This window comes from Capsicum annuum, chromosome 1 (genome assembly GCF_002878395.1).
Source record: "Capsicum annuum cultivar UCD-10X-F1 chromosome 1, UCD10Xv1.1, whole genome shotgun sequence".
NCBI lineage: Eukaryota > Viridiplantae > Streptophyta > Magnoliopsida > Solanales > Solanaceae > Capsicum > Capsicum annuum.
This window is the reverse complement of record NC_061111.1, coordinates 159,482,187-159,502,948: the sequence shown is the minus strand read 5'-3', so window position 1 is coordinate 159,502,948 and position 20,762 is coordinate 159,482,187. Positions and strand designations below refer to the sequence as shown.

The window sequence follows — 20,762 nt, the reverse complement described above, 5'->3', positions numbered from 1 at the left end:
CTCAAAGTCTAGTGAAGCAGTGTGAGGCCTATTTCGATTCACTAGCAACTTGTTGTTCATCTTGTTGTTCTTATGTTGGTTAAAATCTCTTGATACACACATAGTCTTGTATCACATGTATAGGCATGTTGCTTAAGAAACTAATTTATAATATAAATAAAAGCTAAATTTGCTGAGCAAAAACATAATCATGAGAAAATCTGAATAAATGTAATACTGATAAAGTTTATAACATGATAAAACTAAAGAAAGAACTTGAATTACATATAATGACTTTGACTGACTATCTATGAAGCCCCTACTATACTTACTATAGGTGGTTGGGACATGCCTCCAACTACCACAAACAAATACATAAGAATAATAATAACAATACAGTACATGAACTACAACTGGCTGGAGTTCCCAAAATAAGAGATCTCATCACCCGTTGGCTGAATGCTGAGAACTATCTGACCCTAGTGTATGGACTACATATGGTACCTACATTATGAAGGAATGTATCCACAAACGCATATATGTGGTCGGTACTTTGGAATGTACTGAGTATATGTTGACATGCACTAAGTCATAAAAATATTTAAATCATGCATTAAAACTAAGGATATAAGTTATTTGTTGAAACGTACATTTAAAACATGGCTATATGTGAAACTGTAAGTTAAAGTGATATTTATAAATCATAAACCAAAAATAATTTTGTAAAATGGGGAGTGGTAGAAACATAAATACTATATATAAATCTCATGTAAAGCTTCACATGTTGTAAAACTGAACTGAGGATCATGTATAAATACTAAGCATGAAAACATGAACATGTAAGATGAATGCAAGACCTAGTAAGACATGTACTAACATGATCTGAATACTAAATATTATGTAAAACTGTCTTGAATAACTGGTAATCTGATAACTTGGTCAAGCAAACTTGGACTGATATAAACTGAGTGCTAACTGAAACTGTAGGAGTTATCATGTAACCGACATAGACCATGTGAGCGATCATGGAGTCCAATGTCTGATCCACATTGATGAGGTTTGTTCTATCCTCGCCATAGGAGTAGAACCTGAACTAGAGTGATTACTAAACTAAGCCCATATTGGGCAAGGAAAAATACTCTCTTATGAGACCTCTAAAACTATGGTAGAACATAGTTTTTGAGAAATAGGATGCGCTGAACCCACACTTCCCTCTCAGTGCTAAATCTTACTATCAATCGAAAGACACTGAAACACAAGCTGGTGTATGCACTAATAACTGATAAGCTCAGACCAAGGTATTTTAAAAACAACAGTGCATGTAGAGTCTAAAGTAATATTGAACATGTAAACTGATGTACTTAACATGAAATAATACTGGTGGGTTCACTATAAAAATGATGATCTGAATATGTTGATAAAATCATGATTCAGACTAACTTGTTACTTGAAAATGAAAACATGCAAAAATACATAGGTATCGAGTATTCATAACCCTCTAACACTAAATGATTATTTTAAATATGATAACATCATCAAAAATATTGGTAGTAAATCATAATTCATAGACCCAGAATATATTACATTTCAATAATCTAATAAATTACATGAATTTGGACATGGAAATGAGCTAAACTTAGGAGGATATCATATTTATATAGTTTAAAGCATAAATTTTAGAATTGGACATAGTATTGGCTAAGCATGACATGGGGGATTGAAATTCATAACATGAAATAACTTAATTCACATGGAAATTTGAAAACATATATTGACATGGCTTAAATTCAAATTATAAAAAAACTTGAATTAAATTCATGATTTACATGAATAATTTCACAAAAGAAGATTTAAAATTCATAATTGATCAAAAAGAAGATTTTGAGACTCAATGAGTGAAAGAAACCCATTGAGAATACCCCACATACCTGATTATAGAAGCCTTGGATGAATTTCTTAGAACTGGTCTTGAACTTGAAGAACCCTAGTTGCCTTGGAGAAAAGAGAAAATCACCCCTTTTGATTTCTCTAGGTGGAGTTATGGTTGAATCATGGATTTGGAGGATTTTGACTTTTTGTTCAGCCTTAAAATAGTTTAAACAATGTAGTTTTGCAGTTAAAAGATTGGGAAAAGACCAAAAAAAATTCTTAGGAATCATTTGGAAAACATCTGGAAGCCGTCTCAACAACTTAGGTCATGACTCGTAAGGTCTGGCTATGAATCATGGCTTGAGTCATAGTTAGAAACCCATGTTTATTCTTTACTGTCCAAATTATGACTCCCTCTTAGCAACTCGTAATGAGACATTACGAGTCATAGTCCGGGCAACTTTAATAGTGCTTCAGTTTTTTGTCATAACTTTTCACCCTGATATCAGATTAAGGCAAAATTGATATTCTTGAAAAGCTAATTAAATTATCTATCTGTTGGTGGGTCATAAGATCAGAAAATAAAAAAAATTTATCCTCTTTTGAAGATGATTATAGTTATATACATCCCAAGAATTTAATCGCTAAGACATGTTTTGACTTGTCTAAAAGTTAGGAACTATTTGAGGTCTTATATATATATATATATATATATATATATATGGGTCCACTCCATGATTCATAATTTCAGACTATGAGTCGTGTGTTGGACTCGTAACCACTGAAATAGATTTTTTGATGAGCATTGTTGTGACTACGATTACTCGTAACGACTCGTAAGGTCTAATTATTAGTTGTCACGTGAGTCATAACCACTGGTAGTTGATTGACACTTAAAGGAAAAATTGTATAACTTCTTGCCACGATATCATATTGAGGTGAGACTTGCAACATTGAAAAGCTAACTTCATGTGCTATATTTTGCGAGATTTAGAACATGAAATCTCGGGATATTACAATTGAAAACATTGTTCAAATTTTGAACATGCTCAGTTGGATAAAAGTTACATTTAGAATTCATATGTTTGCGAAATTTCATTATAACATTCTAAATATGATAGTTTCTCTTTTAAAATTCTCCAAGTCAGAAATGACATTTTTAAAGAAATAGAAGAATGTCATACCTATTGATGAGAGATTTTTTAGTTTTAAAGTTTCTTATCAAATTTTAAGTAGTACTGTTAGAAAATTTATCATGGTCTGTGAGATCCTAGAAAACTTGATCCTTCCTTTTTGGATTTCCAATCTCTATCATATAGATATGTGCACAGTTGTGGTTTGAAGAATCATCATAAACTTGTCAATATTCTACTTTCCATCCTTGATGAACATCTTGACTTGTTGTTTTAAACTTTTGGGAGAATCTGAAGCTTGATAAGCTAAAGGACCCTTATACGTATAATTATTCCACCAAAATGAGCTATTACCTAGAGTCCCAAATTTAACCTGCCAAAATATATATTTGCCTGCCTCTTCTCTAACCTGAAGCATATATTTCCAGACATGGGATCCCAAAGCTCATTTTTTACCTACCACATGAGCTATAATGCGTACTTTTATTTGACAAAGGAGGCTCAAATGAAATTTGAGGTTCTCAATCTCCACCATCTCTTCACTGCTAAAGTCTTTCATGCTTCTGATACCAATACTCCTTTATTAAAAGAAACACATAAATTTAACCAAGAACTCTAGCGATAATTATTATGGCCCTAATTACTAACCCAAAAGAAATTAGTTAAATGCTTCTCAATTAACTTAAGCCTACTTATGAGAAGGGTCAAAGAAAAAAGAGAACATATAAGGAAAAACATGTTGAAAAATATGTTTCTAAGAACACAAAATTATATGAATAAAAACACAAAGATAAAGGCTTGAGTATATGAACAATGAACACAGATTTAAGGCTTTTAAAACACATGTGAAATAATTTTCTATAAATAATATTCTATCTCTCTCTCTCTTATGCGAGATTGTTATGAAATTGTACGCAAATTATTTAGTGGATAGGACAAGCCTATGAAATTCTGCACTAAGCAAATAGTGAAGAAATTTGTTTGAAAAGCAAAAACTATGAAACTTAATCTTTGAAGAAGAAAGGAATTCTTTTTGGGGAAAGTTGTAAAGAAAGACTCTATAAAATATATACTTTAGAAATCACAAGAGGTTGAGTTTATAAAGAACTGGTAGAAATCAAAGAAAGAAAGGACACAACCTTTCATCAAAAGACACATCTTCATAAAAGATACAACCTTTTATTTAACAGAAACATTTTCATTACAATACTTAAAATTAATAATTTAATTCAAACCAAAAATTTATCAATTTCTCACTTTTTAAATATAAATTAGAACAAAGAGATCAAGTCATGTTCACACATAAAGTAATGTATCTTTCAATTTGAATTGTTCCTTAGTGCAATATAGCAAGACAAAATTGAAATTTCATGTTAGCATAATAGCCTTGAACGTATTATTCTCTATGATAACATCAATGATACTGCACACATAAACGTTTTATCCATACTTCCAGTCAACATGCTTAGCACTATTATGGTCATATGCTATTCAATATTCAATGAACATTTATGAGAACAACTCCAACTCCCAATCAAAGTGGCATCACTTCTATGTTCATATAGGTGAAGTTCTTTCAGTGTCTTTGTCATATTTGGGACACTTGTTCCTTAAACAGAACCTCATTGAGAGTATTAAAACACAACCCTCCAATCTATGACAACCAATACTAGTGTATCTCTTACTTATGTACTAAAAACATCTACGTATCAATAATTTATTGTTAGCCTTTGAACTCATAAATATTCATTTCACAGTGTTGAATAGGATTATCATTAATTTGTGTCCTAATTTATAGTTAAACAAGTAGAGGATTGTTGAATTTTTGTTTAAATTATATTAATAACTAATAAGAGGTATCTTTTAATGAAGTGTCTTTAATGAAAATGTATTTTTTAGTGAAATGTTGTGTCCTTTCATCCTTTGGTTACTTTAGTTCTATTTAAATCTGATGTCGTGTGATTTCAATGTAACTTTTAAAATGAAGCATTTAGAACCTTCACAACCTTCATCAGAGAACTTCTTACAGCATTCCCTAAAAAATTCTTTCTTTTCAAACGGTCAAGTTCTATAGTTCCTGCTTTCCAGAAGAATTTCTTCACTATTTGTTAGTGTTGAATTTCATAGAATTATCATATCCATTAAAACTATTTACATACAATATCATATTGCCAATCCTTTATCTTTATATTCTTCTTCTTATAAATTTTATATTCTTGGAACATATTTTCCAACAGAACACTCGTGATCAAAACAACTTTTCCCCTATAAGAAAGAAGCAAGCCTTTTGACAACCTTACTAACCATATAATCAAAAACATTCTAAGTTCTTTCTACCAACATACAAAGGGCAACCAAGATAAGTAAAAAAAAAAGTTCTTGTCCATGAAACTAGTACATCTCCTAAAAGGAAAGGTAAAGGCTAGCTCTCTTGTTACCGTTCGTAGGCAACGAGGTTCTGCACAAATATGTAGGAGTGGGCATAAAATACCAAAAATCGAATTACCGAACCGAATCAAAAAATTTGGTAATTGGTATTCGGTAATTTGGTATTTGGGATGGTATTTGGGAGTACAATTTTAAAATTACGGTATTTAGGTTCGGGATTGGTAAAAATTATTACTACCGTTTGGTATTTGGTATTTCCCAAAATTCTAATTATAGTTAAGTGACTCATAGGCCACATACTTAGTCCACACTCCAAAGGTCACATACTTGTGTGAATATTGCCCAAGTAAACTTTGAACTGTTAAACATAGTCATAAATTAGACTCTTAACTTTACACAGTAGACTTCCTTACAACTAACATATGACAACTTTTGAAGAAAATATCACGCTAAGACTGAAAATCGGGGCGTGGAAGGGAACAACAAAAAAAGAAGTCTTCATGATATGATACATAACACCATTTGTGGCTGCACTTGCCCAACTCTAATGTTCCTAACGTAGGTCGGAATATGAATTTAACCAAGGTTACTTGGTCAAGCTTTCTTAATCCTTGTGTTCATATGTCAACAGCGGATAGAAGCAAAACTCAGCATTTGGCAGACAACATAACATATATTACTCTCCATCACATTTATAAAAAGTAATATTATGACTTTACATCACATTTACATCCAGTTCGTTACATCCAATTCGTGTTGCATCCAATTTGATGTAAATGTTATTCTTGTTACATCCAGTTCTCCCCTTCTTGGAGCTGGATCAAACTACAATAACATAGGTTTTAAGATGTTTCATTAATTGAGTCACACGTAACAACGTGTAACAAGACCAAATAAAATTAATTTTTTCTAGTGTAAAACTATGTATTTAGAGGTGTCAAACTACCAAACAAAATTGAATTTTTCTGAAAACGTTGGTTGAAAATCACCACTATTATCACCAAATAGGATCACCAAGCATGTCCAACTTTAATATGGTAATACCGATTACCGATTACGGATTACCGAATTACCGAACCGAAGTCTAATGGTATGGTATTTGGTATCTACTTTCAATTACCGATTATCAAATTACCAAACCCGAATTATAAAAATACCAAACCAAATACCGAATGCCCACCCCTACAAATACGGTATTAAATACTTTTTTCGTTTTAATTTGTTTGACCTATTTTTTTTTACTGTGTTTTAAAACAAATGACCTTTTTTTCTTTTTAGCAACTCTTTATTTTTAACTTTCCACATCACATGTTTAAAATTACAAGATTAAATACATGTTGATACATTTGATATATCTTTAATTTTAGGCCATAAGATTCAAAAATTCCTTTATAATTTTAAACTCCATATCAAATTAAACTAGATCAATCAATTTGAAAAGGAGCGAGTAATTTTTTCTGGTTATATATAAGTTTTTCCATCCATAGAAATTACTTTTAAGTTTTGCGGGCAACAAGGGGTTCAGATTTTGTTTTAAGTTATCGGTTTGACATTCTTGATGTGACTATTATGAGTTCCCGCATATAAATTTGTGGATCTTGTACTGTTACACGTTTCAGTTTTATAAAGGCTTGACAATCCTCATTAAAGTTCATGGAGCTACTTTAACTTTTAAATGGAGCTACTTAACTTTTAAATTTGCCACACGATAGAAACACTTTACTTAGTAAGATCAATAGAATCTGGATGTTCATTGGCATTAACATAAGCATCATAATAGAATCTGGATGTTCATTGGCATTAACATAAGCATCATTCCAATATCCAGCAAAATTGGACAAACTTCCCAGATAATCTTTGCACCAACTTTTCTTGCATCCAATAAAACATATGATCAATAATTTCACTTTTAATGTATAACATGATGAATGATGCGTATCGCTTTCAATTTAAGAAAGTATGGACATCTAAATAACTCAAAGTGTATGCTAAAGATCACTGAGGAGGTTCGAGTCCTCTTCTTAACATAATGTTGTAATCGAAATAAGAGAGCTGCATTCGCGTTAGTATATAAATACCTGTATGTTCGATATGAACTCTTAGGATTGGAATAAATTTTAATTGCAAAATCTTAGCGAGCTCATCTATCTGGGAAGTTTGCTTTTATATTAAAAACGTAAATAGAGAATTAATAAGTTGGAATCGATTGCATCAAGGCACGATATTTAACTTAGATAAATGAGCATATTTATTAAGAAAAGACAAGTGAAGAAAAAAGAGAGATTTTGTACGCCAACACTATGTTTACATATCTTCTCTAAACTATATATCTTTTTCTAATTCTAAAATATTACGTAGTTGACTATGTTTAAAAAAAAAAAATTAGATCCTAGTAAAATCGTTTTATGTTTTGTTGTCAATTTTGCTTATCCGCACTTGGACGGGTTAGCACCATATCGATTATCGGAGTAGCTCTTTATCTTTCACGAAAATATTAACGTGTAATTATAAATCTTAATATTTAATTTCCCCAAAATCTGACAAATATATGTTGATATTGATATAAATATATTTTACAGCTTACGTTAGTGTCGAGGTACTATTAAGTACTAGTCACTATTTTAACGGTGTAACATTGAAATCTTTGATCAGAACATTTCTTCACATTTAGTTACATTCAAACTCACTCATGTCGTTATTGAGTTATTGGTCATTCCATCATTTTAGAGGTTGTCTTAGTACAACAACGTAACTCTTCCTACATGTTCGTGTGGTCATGCAAATTTAAGGTTAGCAATATCTTTCCTTTATTCATATAAAAAGTTCTGTATAACATCACAATTCAAGCATCCATCTTCTCTTCGGTTTACTAATAAAACAATAAACCCCAACGAGAGGAGTTACCTCGTTGTGACCAATAGCGTCTTTCCTTTTTTCCTTTCTACAATTATTTTGTTGGAAAGAGGGAAAGAATATTATCACATACCAAAAAAAAAAGAGAAAATTTATAAAAGAAAAGCATATAAAAGAAAAAAATCTAAAAGATGGGGGGAAAAATAATGATTTCGTTAATATCGTTGATTCTTCTAGTTGGTGTGATAGTGGGAATTGTGGTGATTGTGAACAAAGATGGGAACAGCAAAGATGATAAAAGCATCAAAGTCCAAATGAAGAAAGTGCATGAGTTCTGTCAGGCCACTGAATTCCAAGATGCATGTGCCAAATCACTCCAAGGAGTTGCCAAAAACGAGTCCGCTACTGTACAGGACTACATTATTGCTGCCTTCCAGAACACTCTGGATGCATTGAAAAAGGGTCTGAACGAGACTGGAAAAACTTCTGTTGACAAAAAAAGCGACCCTTATAATTATATGGCGGTGGATGATTGCAAGAAGCTCGTGCAATTTGCTATCGAGGAGCTCGACGACTCGCTCAACATTGTTGCTGAAACCGATACCCAGTCACTCCACAAGTATACCTACGATCTGTTGAATTGGCTTTCAGGGGTCTACGCCTACCAAAGCATATGCATTGATGCCATCGAAAAGCCAGAGTACAAATCTGCTATCGGAAACGGCCTGATGAACGCCACTCAGCTCACCAGCAATGCCTTACACATCGTAGCAGAGATGTCTAGCTTGTTGAAAGCCTTCAACATTCAAATCCCCGAAGATCACCACGATAACGACAGCTCTCCTCACCGCCGTCTCCTTGATTTCAACAAGGTGGACCAGGACGGTTACCCAACATGGTTCCCCGCTGCTGATCGCAAGCTATTGGGGAAATCCAAAGAAGGAAAAGGAAAGGGAGGAAAAGGTGGTGATGCTGGTCCCCCACTACCCCCAGTCGGATCAGGCCCATTAACTCCTAACGCAGTCGTTGCCAAGGATGGAAGCGGCAAATTTAAGACCGTTAGCGATGCTGTCAAGGCTTACCCACCAAATCATCAAGGCAGATACATTATCTACATCAAGGCTGGTGTTTACAACGAACAGGTCCTTGTCGACAAAGCACAACCAAACGTCTTCATGTATGGTGACGGCGCAGGGAAAACCATCATCACCTGTGACAAAAATTTTGGAAAAATGAAAATAACCACCATGAATACTGCTACAGTCGGAAAGTATTTTGTTACTTCGTTATATAAGTATATCCTAATCTAGTGTATGATTATATTAATTTCTGATATGCTGCAATTTGGCTTGCAGGTGTAAACAGCGCGGAGTTCATAGCCAAGGGAATTACGTTCCGCAACACTGCTGGTCCAGTAGGGGAACAAGCAGTGGCACTTAGGATCTCAGGAGATAAGGGGGCAGTATTCGACTGCAGCATAGAGGGATTCCAAGACACCTTGTACTACCAAACATACAGGCAATTCTACCGCAACTGTGTCATATCTGGTACCTTGGATTTCATATTCGGGAGGGGCACTGCTGTGATCCAGAACAGTGAGATCATTTTGAGGAGGCCTCAAAGACTCAATAGTCAGAACACCATCACAGCTGATGGCAAGGAGCAAGATGTCGGAATCACTGGAGTGGTAGTGCAGAATTGCAAGATCGTAGCAGAACAATCATACTTTGCAGATAGGTTCAAATATGAAAATTACTTAACGCGTCCATGGAAGAAATTCTCCACCAATATTTTCATGGAGAACGAGATCGGTGATCTTATTAGGCCCGAGGGATTTATGAAATGGCCAGACAAAGATTACGAAAATACATGCTTTATCTATGAGTATGCCAACAGAGGACCTGGTGCTAACACTAACCGAAGGAGCAAAATCTTCAAGAATTACAAGGTCCTTAGTCCACAGGAAGCTACTAAATACACTGTTGGAACTTTCCTTAGTGCTAATGAATGGTTGCCTAGAACAAGTGCACCTTTCTACCTTGGTCTTGGTGGAAAATAAATCACAACAAGAAACAAACAAACATCATATTTCATTCATCATTGTACCACCTACTTCTCAACCCTAGCCCCCCTCTATCTAACCATGCAATTTTTGCATGGGGATGTTTTTTTTGTTTTGTTTTTTTTTTTTTTGGAGAAGCTAGCATCTTTTTATTTAAAAAATTAGGAATAATATATATTTATGATAGACACAATAGAATTCATTTCTATGTATGTAACGAATTCATTGATTATAAGACATGAAAATTCCAATGTTATTTGTTCCTCTTAATGTCCGTCTCATTAGTTGTCCTTCCAAATATTCCGAATATATATTTAGTCCTTCCCTATCGATCTAACTGATATACCTATGCTTTTTCCTTCATTGTATATAAAAGTCATTGACAAGCACTGTTGGGTACTATGTAGTTTTGATGATTGACAAACTGACACATGAATGAAACATGTTACTTGAGCTGGTCCACACATAGGAAAGCAGATTTTCAGTTTCACTGATAGATGCAGACAAGATTGCTTAAAGAAAGGAACAAATAAGCAAGCCTAATTCTAATATACTCAAGTTAGTGATCATGTGGGGAATATAACAAGTTGAATTTGATTCAAACACTTAATGATAAGGGAAAGCAAGTTGAGTTGAAAAAAGAGTCCTAAGTGTAGAAGAAGTTTCACTTCTGAGTATATCCTGAAGAGTTCCATGTGTGGGAGGAGAAAGATTCTGATAAATAAATATGTGCTGATTTAAAGAGTTGGAGTTTTACTACAACACTAAGCAGACAAGAGTTGGAATTGAAGAAGGAGTCTCACTTGAAGTAGAACTCTATGCAATAAGAGTTATGATTGAAGGGGAGTTTGAAATAAAGAATGACTCTTTGAAGAGTTGTGCTTAAATAGAAGATGCATCAGTCAGAATAAACTACGCACTTAAAAAGCAGAAAAGAGCAATCGACAGATTGACTTCACGAAGTACTACTCAATCACTGAAAAAACACATTGAAGAACCTGGTCCTAAGTATAGAATCCAGCTAAGAGTTTTAGCATTGATTTTTAGAGTAGTTCATTGTGTTTAAACTATTGATGTAATATTAGTTTCAGTGTGTTATAAACTGAACCAGGAGCTAGTCTTCGAGTTGGAGAAAACTCAGAGACTTGGGAAACACATACCTTGGGAGGTGTGTGTGTAGTTAGGAATTAGAGTTTATAATTCCTAGTCGTTGAGTTAAAGGAATTAGAGTTTATAATTCCTATTTGTTGGTTACAAGAGTTTTGTAATCGGTCGTTGTTGAGGCTCAAAGTTATTTAGCGAAGTTGGGATTAAATCCTGTAGAGGTGCAGGTCGTGGTTTTTTACACCTTTTGAGCCAAGTGTTTTCCACGTAAAAATCATTATGTTCTTTACTTTCTGTTTACTGCTTCCTTGGAACATGTCAGGAAACCCGTTCCATCGATAGGCAACAGTTAGGCGAAAATAAGATAATCAGTAGGGCACGTACTCTATAAAGTGGTACCATAGAAAGGTTGTCTTAAAAAGGGCTAGCACCTAAGACAAAGATCAATATGATGAATTTCGCACCACCTACTGGTCACAGTAAAGGTCAATCCACTATTAGACCTCCACTCTTTGATGGTTCTCACTTCATTTGGTGGAAAGCTGGGATGGAAACGTTCATTCAAGGAGAAGACTACGAGTTATGGGACAGGATCACTGATGGTCCTACTATTCCAATGAAATTAGAAAATGGTGAACGGGTCAAGAAGGTAAGAAGTAAGTTTACCGCTAATGAATTAATGACATTAAAGAAAAATGCTAAGGCTAAGAACATCTTAGTCTGTGGACTAGGATCGGCTGAATACAACAGAGTGCCAAATTGTACCACTGCTAAGAAAATTTGGGATGCACTGGTCAATGCATATGAGGGTACCTCTCAGGTAAGAAAATTTAGGATTGCTCTTCTCTTTATTGAATACGAAGCTTTTAAGATGAAGGAGAATGAAACCTTGCATAAAATAATGACAAGGCTTACTGCCTTGACAAATGAGTTGACTTCTTTGGGAAAAGTTATCACTGTTGAAGAACTAGTTGAAAGGGTATTGAGGGTGCTACCAAAATCAAAATGGAATGTTAAAGTAACTATTATTAGGGAGGAAAATAAGGATCTCACAGGTATGACACTAGATGAACTAGTAGGGAATCTGAGAACTTATGAAATGGAAATTGATGGAACTAAAGAGCTAGCAGCCCCTGAGGATACCTTAGCTCTGAAGGCATCTGATAATGATGAAGAAATTGAACTTGATGAAAAACAAGTTTCCTTTATAGCTAAAAACTTCAGCAAAATCTTTAAAAAGAAGGAGGGAACAGGTACCAAGAAATGGTCCAATGACAATCCAAATAGATGCTTCAAGTGTGGTAAGACTGATCATCAGATCAGGGATTGTCCTGTCTGGCAAATAGAATAGAGAAATAAAAGGGATGAAAAGGAATTAAAAAAAAAAAAGAAAGAATATGCAGTGGTGGCAGCTTGAGGATCTGACTCGGATGATAATGAAGTTGATGAAACAGTACTCATGGCTCTTGGAGATTTAAAATTGGAGCAAGAAGATGATGATTCTGAGGTAAGTATATTTGAACTTAAAGAAAAGTTGCATTTGTTTTCTAAAATAAAACTTATTTCCTTAATGAGTGCTCTAATTGATGATTTCCAAGAATTAACTTCTGATAGGGATGAGTTATTCAACAATCTTGCAAGTCTCAAGTTTGATTTTATTGATCTAGAAACTTGTTAGAACACTGTTGAAAAGGAAAACTGCACTCTTAAGGAACAGGTTAGCAGACTTGATTCATCAAACCTGACCCTTAAATCTGAAATCTTGAAACTCACTCTTTCTGAAAAAATAAAAAGGGTCAAAAGTGAGGAACAAGAAAAAATTGAGTCATAATTGACTAAGATTAAACATGAATACTTTTGTGAAAAAAAAAGGTTAGTCAATTGAGTCAAGAAGTTTCTAAATTGAAACTTGATCTTGAAAGAGCTAATAGATGGACACATTCTTCAAGAATTATTCATAAGTTAGGTCAAAGAACTCACAATGAAAAGGTTGGGTTGGGCTTTTATAAAAGTTCTAATGCTATTAAAGATCTGTGTTATATTTGTGGTAACCAGGGGCATCCAACCATTGAATGTCCAGTTTCAGCAAAAAGCAAATCAAGAAGCATAAGCTTAGCAAAAAAATCTGATTCCATGTTAGCACAAACTCACAAGAAGATCAAATCTGGTCATAGAAACAAGTCACATAACCTATTGCCTCGATGGGATAGAAGGAACCTTATATATTATTTTTCTCATAAGAAAGGACCCAAGCTTGTCAGGTGCCTAAAGTTAACCCCTAATTTGTTTTGCAGGTGAGAGTGAAAGGAGGCAAACAAAATTTGTACATTGATAAAGCTTGCTCAAGGTATAAGACTGGAAGCAAATAAAGTTTCTTTTACTCAACACATTTAAAAGGGGAGTGGATTTTTTTTGAGATGGCAAAAAAAAAGAATAACAGTGAAGCTGATAAGCATACACGGGAAGATGTTGTACCATCTGGTTCAACTATTGTATAGACTAAGGGCATATTGATAGGGGAACAATAAATCAAGAAATTGATACATCAATAACACCAACACAAGCTGATGATAATTTTGTTGGTAATTCATAAGAATTGGTGTTGTCACAAGAATCTTAAGATATCTCATGGGAATCAATGGCTTGAGACTATGGTATTCAAATGAAAGTAATTTCACTTTTGAGGGCTATAAAAATATTGACTATAGGGGTTACTTAAATGACTGGAGAAGCACCAAAGGCACTAAGTTAAAATTGCATTAACTCCCCTCAATGATTGACTAGAATAACCATTTTTCTTTTAAATCTTATTAGCTAAAATGTTATTCTATTCAGTCTTGCATATTTAGTTGTGTGTCCCAATTCCAGATTTTTTAATCTTCTAACCTAATTTTGTATTAGATTGTGCAGAAAATAGGTACAAGCAAGCAATTGTAACCACAAAGTTCCTCTTATCAGGTATGCTCTACATTGACATAAGCATAGGTTGTCTAATTTGAAATAGTTGAGCACACCCATTCCATACGTCACACTTCATCCTCCCCTTGTCCTATGATGCTGATGAATTGGTTGACTAATTTTTCTTTGACTCTCTCCAAATGGTTGTGCACAAATGTGTTAATCCTACACCAGAAATTCCTTCTTCTCTCTCAACCAAAATATCAGTTTTGTACCATGGATTTATCAAGCTTGATCATCAATCACATGCAGCATATGTTTCTGAAGAATGAAAAGGGACATGCTCTCTCTTTTTTAGTTCCTAATTGACTCATATCTTTTAGGATTTCTCAATCCAAGTTTAGGTTTGACTTTTCAAACAACAATGGATATTTTTGAACAAATGAATCATGTTGCTCTACCTGGTTCAATAAGAAGGGCTAAAATTCATTGCAAAAAAAATAATGAGAAGAATGATTTAGCTGAGATAAATTCTGAACTAGAAGATGCATCTGACAGTCATGAAGCAGAATAAGTGGTTCTTCAGTCTAGGATCATGACTTTGAAGCTTGACCTTGATTGAGAAAGGGATGAAAATGTTGAAGTCATTCGTTAATTGACACAGTTGATAACACTTGTTCCACCTTCCTCATCAGTTCCTCACTATTCGTATCCTTAGCCATGTCCCACTTTTATACCATATTTTTTATTAATGCTTAGTTGTTTTGCTTTGTTCAGTACTAGCTTAGGTTAAATGTGGAACATGCTCTGGCAGTTGAATGGAATGGTTATCTTTGCTAAATTAACTCATATTTTTGCTTTCTTTATACATTACTATGTTGGCTAAAGTCTTTGTCAGATTATTTTGGTGATATCCCCAATGGCCATGAATAGCATAACAATTCACTTTGGCTAGTATTATTGCATTAAAATGGTTTTCGATGATGCCAAAATGGGAAAGATAGGAGGGTTGTACAATGTTTATAACCCATTGACTAACTTTTTTCATTCTAGTGTTTTATACTTTAGTGCCTACAGAAGGAGTTTCAATTCTGAGTATATCCTGAAGAGTTTCATGTGTGGGAGGAGAAAGATTCTAATAAATAAACATGTGTTGATTTAAAGAGTTGGAGTTTTACTACAACACTAAGGAGACAAGAGTTGAAATTGAAGAATGAGTCTCACTTGAAGTAGAACTCTATGCAATAAGAGTTATGATTGAAAGGGGAGTTTGAAATAAAGAATGACTCTTTGAAGAGTTGTGCTTAAATAGAAGATACATCAGTCAGAATAAACTACGCACTTAAAAAGCAGAAAAGCACAATCGATAGATTGACTTCACGAAGTGCTACTCAATCACTGAAGAAACACATTGAAGAACCTGATCCTAAGTATAATCCAGCAAAGAGTTTTAGCATTGATTTTTAGAGTTGTTCATTAAATTTGAACTATTGATGTACTATTAGTTTCAGTGTGTTATAAACTGAACTAGGAGCTAGTCTTCAAGTTGGGGAAAACTCAGAGACTTTGGGAACGTATACCTTGGGAGGTGTGTGTGTAGTTAGGAATTAGAGTTTATAATTCCTAGTCGTTGAGTTAAAGGAATTAGAGTTTATAATTCCTATTTGTTGGTTACAAAAGTTTTGTAATCAGTCGTTGTTGAGGCTCAGAGTTATTTAGTGAATTTGGGGTTAAATCCTGTAGAGGTGCAGATCGTATTTTTTTTACACCTTTTGAGCCGGGTGTTTTCCACATAAAAATCGTTGTGTTCTTTACTTTCTGTTTTGCTACTTCCTTGGAACAGTCAGGCAACCCGTTCCATCAATATGCAACAATTAGACAAAAATAAGATAATCAGTAGGGCACGTACTCTAACAAGCATCATAAAAACAATAGATAATTTTCTAGAGGTGCCTCTCGGCCCTCTAGGTCAGGTTTGGAAGAGAAAAAAAAAATTAATGAGTAGGATTTATTTTTAAGGTCTCATGGCAATTTCTATCAAAAAAGAAATGATTTATTTTTTTAATTTAGTGAATATTCATCAGTTAGCCAAAAGGGAAAATATGACTCATGTTGAATGACGGGACATATGAACCATCTTTTAAACAAATGGTTTTATGGTATGTCAATTTTAAATCACAAATTGTTTTTCCTTCCAACTCATCTTTTTTCATTTTTTTTTCCTTCCGCAGATCCCTTTCGATTTCATTTTTTTACTTTTCTTTCCATTTCATCGTCTCATTCTTTCTTCTTTCCACAAAATCTCATTTTCCCAACAAACTCTATCTTTAGCTCAGCAATATATTTAATTTTGATTTATGGTTCCACATTTTTCTTAGGTATCTATAACAGATTATATTTACCAAAAGAGATAACTGCATAGCACAAACCAAAAGAAGACTAGTTAGAGCATGTCCTAGAGAACCAGAGACGAAAAAACACAATCTAAGCATACAAGGGATGGTAATTCAGGATGGCAATTTCTTTGCTAGTTGGATCATAGGCTACCTCTAATGATAACTACCTGCATTAGGTTACTGCTTATTATAAGGGGCGAGGGGGGAGGGGGGGGGAGGAACAGGACCCTCACATAATTTATTGAGTATAAATAATATGAAAAAATTAAGTTCAAGTGTAGTAACACACTCACATAGTTAGTTTAGTTGTGTAACTGAACATGACCATGGTTCAAGGGATTTCTTATGCCTTAATTATCCCAATTATCAAATTTGAAAGAGAGGTATTTTTTCTCCGTGATCTTACGGCCCCACAAGCTAAGGCCAATGTGAGCTTAATGATTATTAGCCTTCATTAGAATTATGTTATGGATGAGGCTCACTCTTCAGGCGAATAATTTCACTCATCATATTCTGATTGTGTGGCAACATCACAAAATTTATCATGTATTACGTAGAATTAGTAGAAGAGAACAAAAAAGTAAAACAAGTCAATGTATAACCCAAATATCAAAGAAGAAAGAAAATATATCAAATAGACAAAATGAGCTATCTAACCCGAAGGAGAAGTAAGCGAAAATACAACAGGCCTAAAAGCAAGCCTGGAGTGCTAATCTAGGAGGTTGGCCTATAACATGCAAAGAAAATATATAGGATTGTGGCGGGATGATTGGGATCCCTCCTTCCTTAATCAGAGGTTACGAATCTAAGCTTTACTCAATTTCACCATAGTTCAGAGGATTCCAATGAAGGTCGAGTGCCAAACCAATACCGGTCTTGCAGACAAACCTTAAGAGAAGTCTCTCAATACCCTTTTGAAAGAGTAAAACATTCGGCAATATGCATATTGAGTTCGGGTAGGTCATATCTTTCTAACGAGATAATTCATCAAGGTTGATGCAAGATTAACCACTCAGTTATTTAAATTATGATCATAATATTTCTTCACATTTAGTTGCATTCAAAACCACTCATGTCGGCATTGAGTTATTGGTCATCCCATCATTTTAGAGGTTATTTTTGTGCCAAACGCTGCTTTTCCTACATATTTGTGTTGCCATGCAATTTAAGGTTACTACTCTCTTTCATTCACACTATAAAAAGCTCCCCGTAACATAGCAATTCAATTATCCATCTATTCTTCATTTTACTAATAAAAATATAAACACAAACGAGAGGAGTTACCTCGTTGTGGCAACTGCCATCTTTCCTTTTTTCCTTTCAACAATTATTTTATAGGAAAGAGGGAAAGAATATTATCAAAAACCAAAAAGAGAAAAAGAGAAAATTTATAAGAAAAGAAAAGTATATATAAGAAAAACATCGAAACGATGGTGGGAAAAATAGTGGTTTCGTTGGTATCACTGATTCTTCTAGTTGGTGTGATAGTGGGAGTTGTGATGGTTGTGCACAAAAATGGGGACAGCAAAGATGATAAAAGCACCAAATTCCAAATGAAGAAAGTGCATGAGTTCTGTCAGGCCACTCAATTCAAAGATGCATGTTCCAAATCACTCGAAGGAGTTGCCAAAAATGACTCCGCTACTCCACAGGACTACATTAGTGCTGCCTTCCAGAACACTCTAGATGAATTGAAAAAGGGTCTGGCCGAGACTGGAAAAACTTCTGTCGACAAAGACAAGGACCCTTACAATCATATGGCGATGGATGATTGCAAGCAGCTCTTGCAATTCGCTATCGAGGACCTCCAGGACTCTCTCAGCGTTGTTGGTGAGAGTGATACCCAGTCACTCCACCAGTATACCTACGATCTGTTGAATTGGCTTTCAAAGGTCTACGCCTACCAAAGCTTATGTGTTGATGCCATCAACAATCCAGAGTACAAATCTGCTATCCAAAACGACCTGATGAACGCTACTCAGCTCACCAGCAATGCCTTACACATCATAGCAAAGATGTCTCAAGTGTTGAAATCCTTCAACATTCAAATCCCTGAAGGTCTCCTCGGTAACAGCAATAACTCTCCTCACCGACGTCTCCTTGATTTCACCAAGGTGGACCAGGACGGTTACCCAACATGGTTCCCCGCTGCTGATCGCAAGCTATTGGAGAAATCAAAAGAAGGAAAAGGAAAGGGAGGAAAGGTTGGAAAAGGTGGTAATGCTGGTCCCCCACTACCCCCAGTCGGATCAGGCCCATTAACTCCTAACGCAGTCGTTGCCAAGGATGGAAGCGGCAAATTTAAGACCGTTGTCGATGCTGTCAAGGCTTACCCACCAAATCATCAAGGCAGATACATTATCTACATCAAGGCTGGTGTTTACAACGAACAGGTCCTTGTCGAAAAAAATCAACCAAACGTCTTCATGTATGGTGACGGTGCAGGGAAAACCATCATCAGCTGTGACAAAAATTTTGGAAAAATGAAAATAACCACCATGCATACTGCTACAGTCGGCAAGTCTTTTGTTAATTATATAAGCTTAATCTAGTGCATGCTTGTATTAATTACTAATTAATCTGCTGCAATTTGGCTTGCAGGTGTTAACAGCGACGGATTCATAGCCAAGGGAATTACGTTCCGCAACACTGCTGGTCCAGAAGGGCACCAAGCAGTGGCACTTAGGATCGCAGGAGATAGGGGGGCGGTATTCGACTGCAGCATGGAGGGATACCAAGACACCTTGTACTACCAAACAGGCACGCAATTCTACAGCAAATGTGTCATCTCTGGTACCCTGGATTTCATATTTGGGATGGGAACAGCTGTGATCCAGAACAGTGAGATCATTGTGAGGAAGCCTTTGGGCGGCCAAAAAAACACCATCACCGCTGATGGCAAGGAGCAAGATGTCGGAATCAATGGGGTGGTACTGCAGAACTGCAAGATCGTAGCAGAACAAGCATTGTTCGCAGATAGGTTCAAAATCGAAACTTACTTAATGCGCCCATGGAAGCAATTCTCCACCAATATTTTCATGGAGACCGAGATTGGTGACTTCATCAAGCCTGAGGGATTTTTGAAATGGCCAGAAAGAGAATTCGAAAAGACATGCTTTGTCTATGAGTATGCTAACAGAGGACCTGGTGCTAACACTAACCAAAGGAGCAAAATCTTCAAGAATTTCAAGGTCCTTAGCCCACAGGAAGCTACTAAATACTCTGTTGGAACTTTCCTTGGTAATGCTGCTGGTGAATGGTTGCGTGGAACCAATGCACCTTTCTACCTTGGTCTTGGTGGAAAATAACTCACAACAGAAAACAAACAAACATCTTATTCATCATTGTACCACCTACTTCTCAACCCTAGCCCCTCTCTATCTGACCATGCATTTTTCCATCGGTTCTTTTATTTTTTTGTTGGAGAAGCTGGCATCTTTTTTTAAAAAAAAAAATAGGAATGATATATATTTAATTCATTTTTGTGTAAAGTAACGTATTCTTTTATTAATAAGAGTTTAACTTATTTCCACGGAGCAATTTTGATACGAGTACGATCACGTAGATGGACTTATGTGGATGTGTATTGAAGTTGTCCAAGTATGTGTGCAAGAGAAGTGTAATTAAGGGCCCAAATACATACCAAAACAACCCTCTACATACATCAGAGGGGAGGCCATTCTTGAAGGGCCATTTTGGTCATTTTAACTTCTAATTCTATTGTAATATATAAGAAACATTTCTAGGGTTTCATTGGCAGATTTTGTATGTTGTAAGTCTTGTAAGACACAAGGAACATCAAGTCCTCTCTCCTTTGAGGCACCCAAACCCGAAATTGTAACTAGGTACATCAAAAGGGTGGATTCCCTTTTGTTGTTTGCTTTGCTTGGAAACATTGATGCTTGGGAGGTGGAATCCGAACTTGTATCATTATAAGAGATCAGTTTATTGTTGTGTGTAGTGTTAAGGGTCCAAGATTTTCCATTCTTGGGTTATTAAGATTGTACTTTCATGTGGTATATCTATCTATCCTTTTACTTTTCTTGTAATTGTGTTTGGTGCTTGTGTTGTAACCTTGTG

At 35.0% G+C, this 20,762-nt stretch overlaps 2 protein-coding genes across 2 annotated transcripts; both read left to right on the top strand.

The window, feature by feature from the left end:
- Nucleotides 1–8,196: 8,196 nt before the first annotated feature.
- LOC107840569 (pectinesterase-like) lies at nt 8,197–10,540 on the top strand. Its single transcript, XM_016684474.2, has 2 exons — nt 8,197–9,488; nt 9,578–10,540. Exons 1-2 carry the CDS (start codon nt 8,414–8,416, stop codon nt 10,279–10,281), a joined length of 1,779 nt encoding a protein of 592 aa, XP_016539960.1. The 5' UTR covers nt 8,197–8,413; the 3' UTR covers nt 10,282–10,540.
- A 7,364-nt stretch (nt 10,541–17,904) lies between these two features.
- On the top strand, nt 17,905–20,214 carry LOC107840579 (pectinesterase 4). Its single transcript, XM_016684486.2, has 2 exons — nt 17,905–19,199; nt 19,284–20,214. Exons 1-2 carry the CDS (start codon nt 18,113–18,115, stop codon nt 19,988–19,990), a joined length of 1,794 nt encoding a protein of 597 aa, XP_016539972.1. The 5' UTR covers nt 17,905–18,112; the 3' UTR covers nt 19,991–20,214.
- Nucleotides 20,215–20,762: the final 548 nt, after the last annotated feature.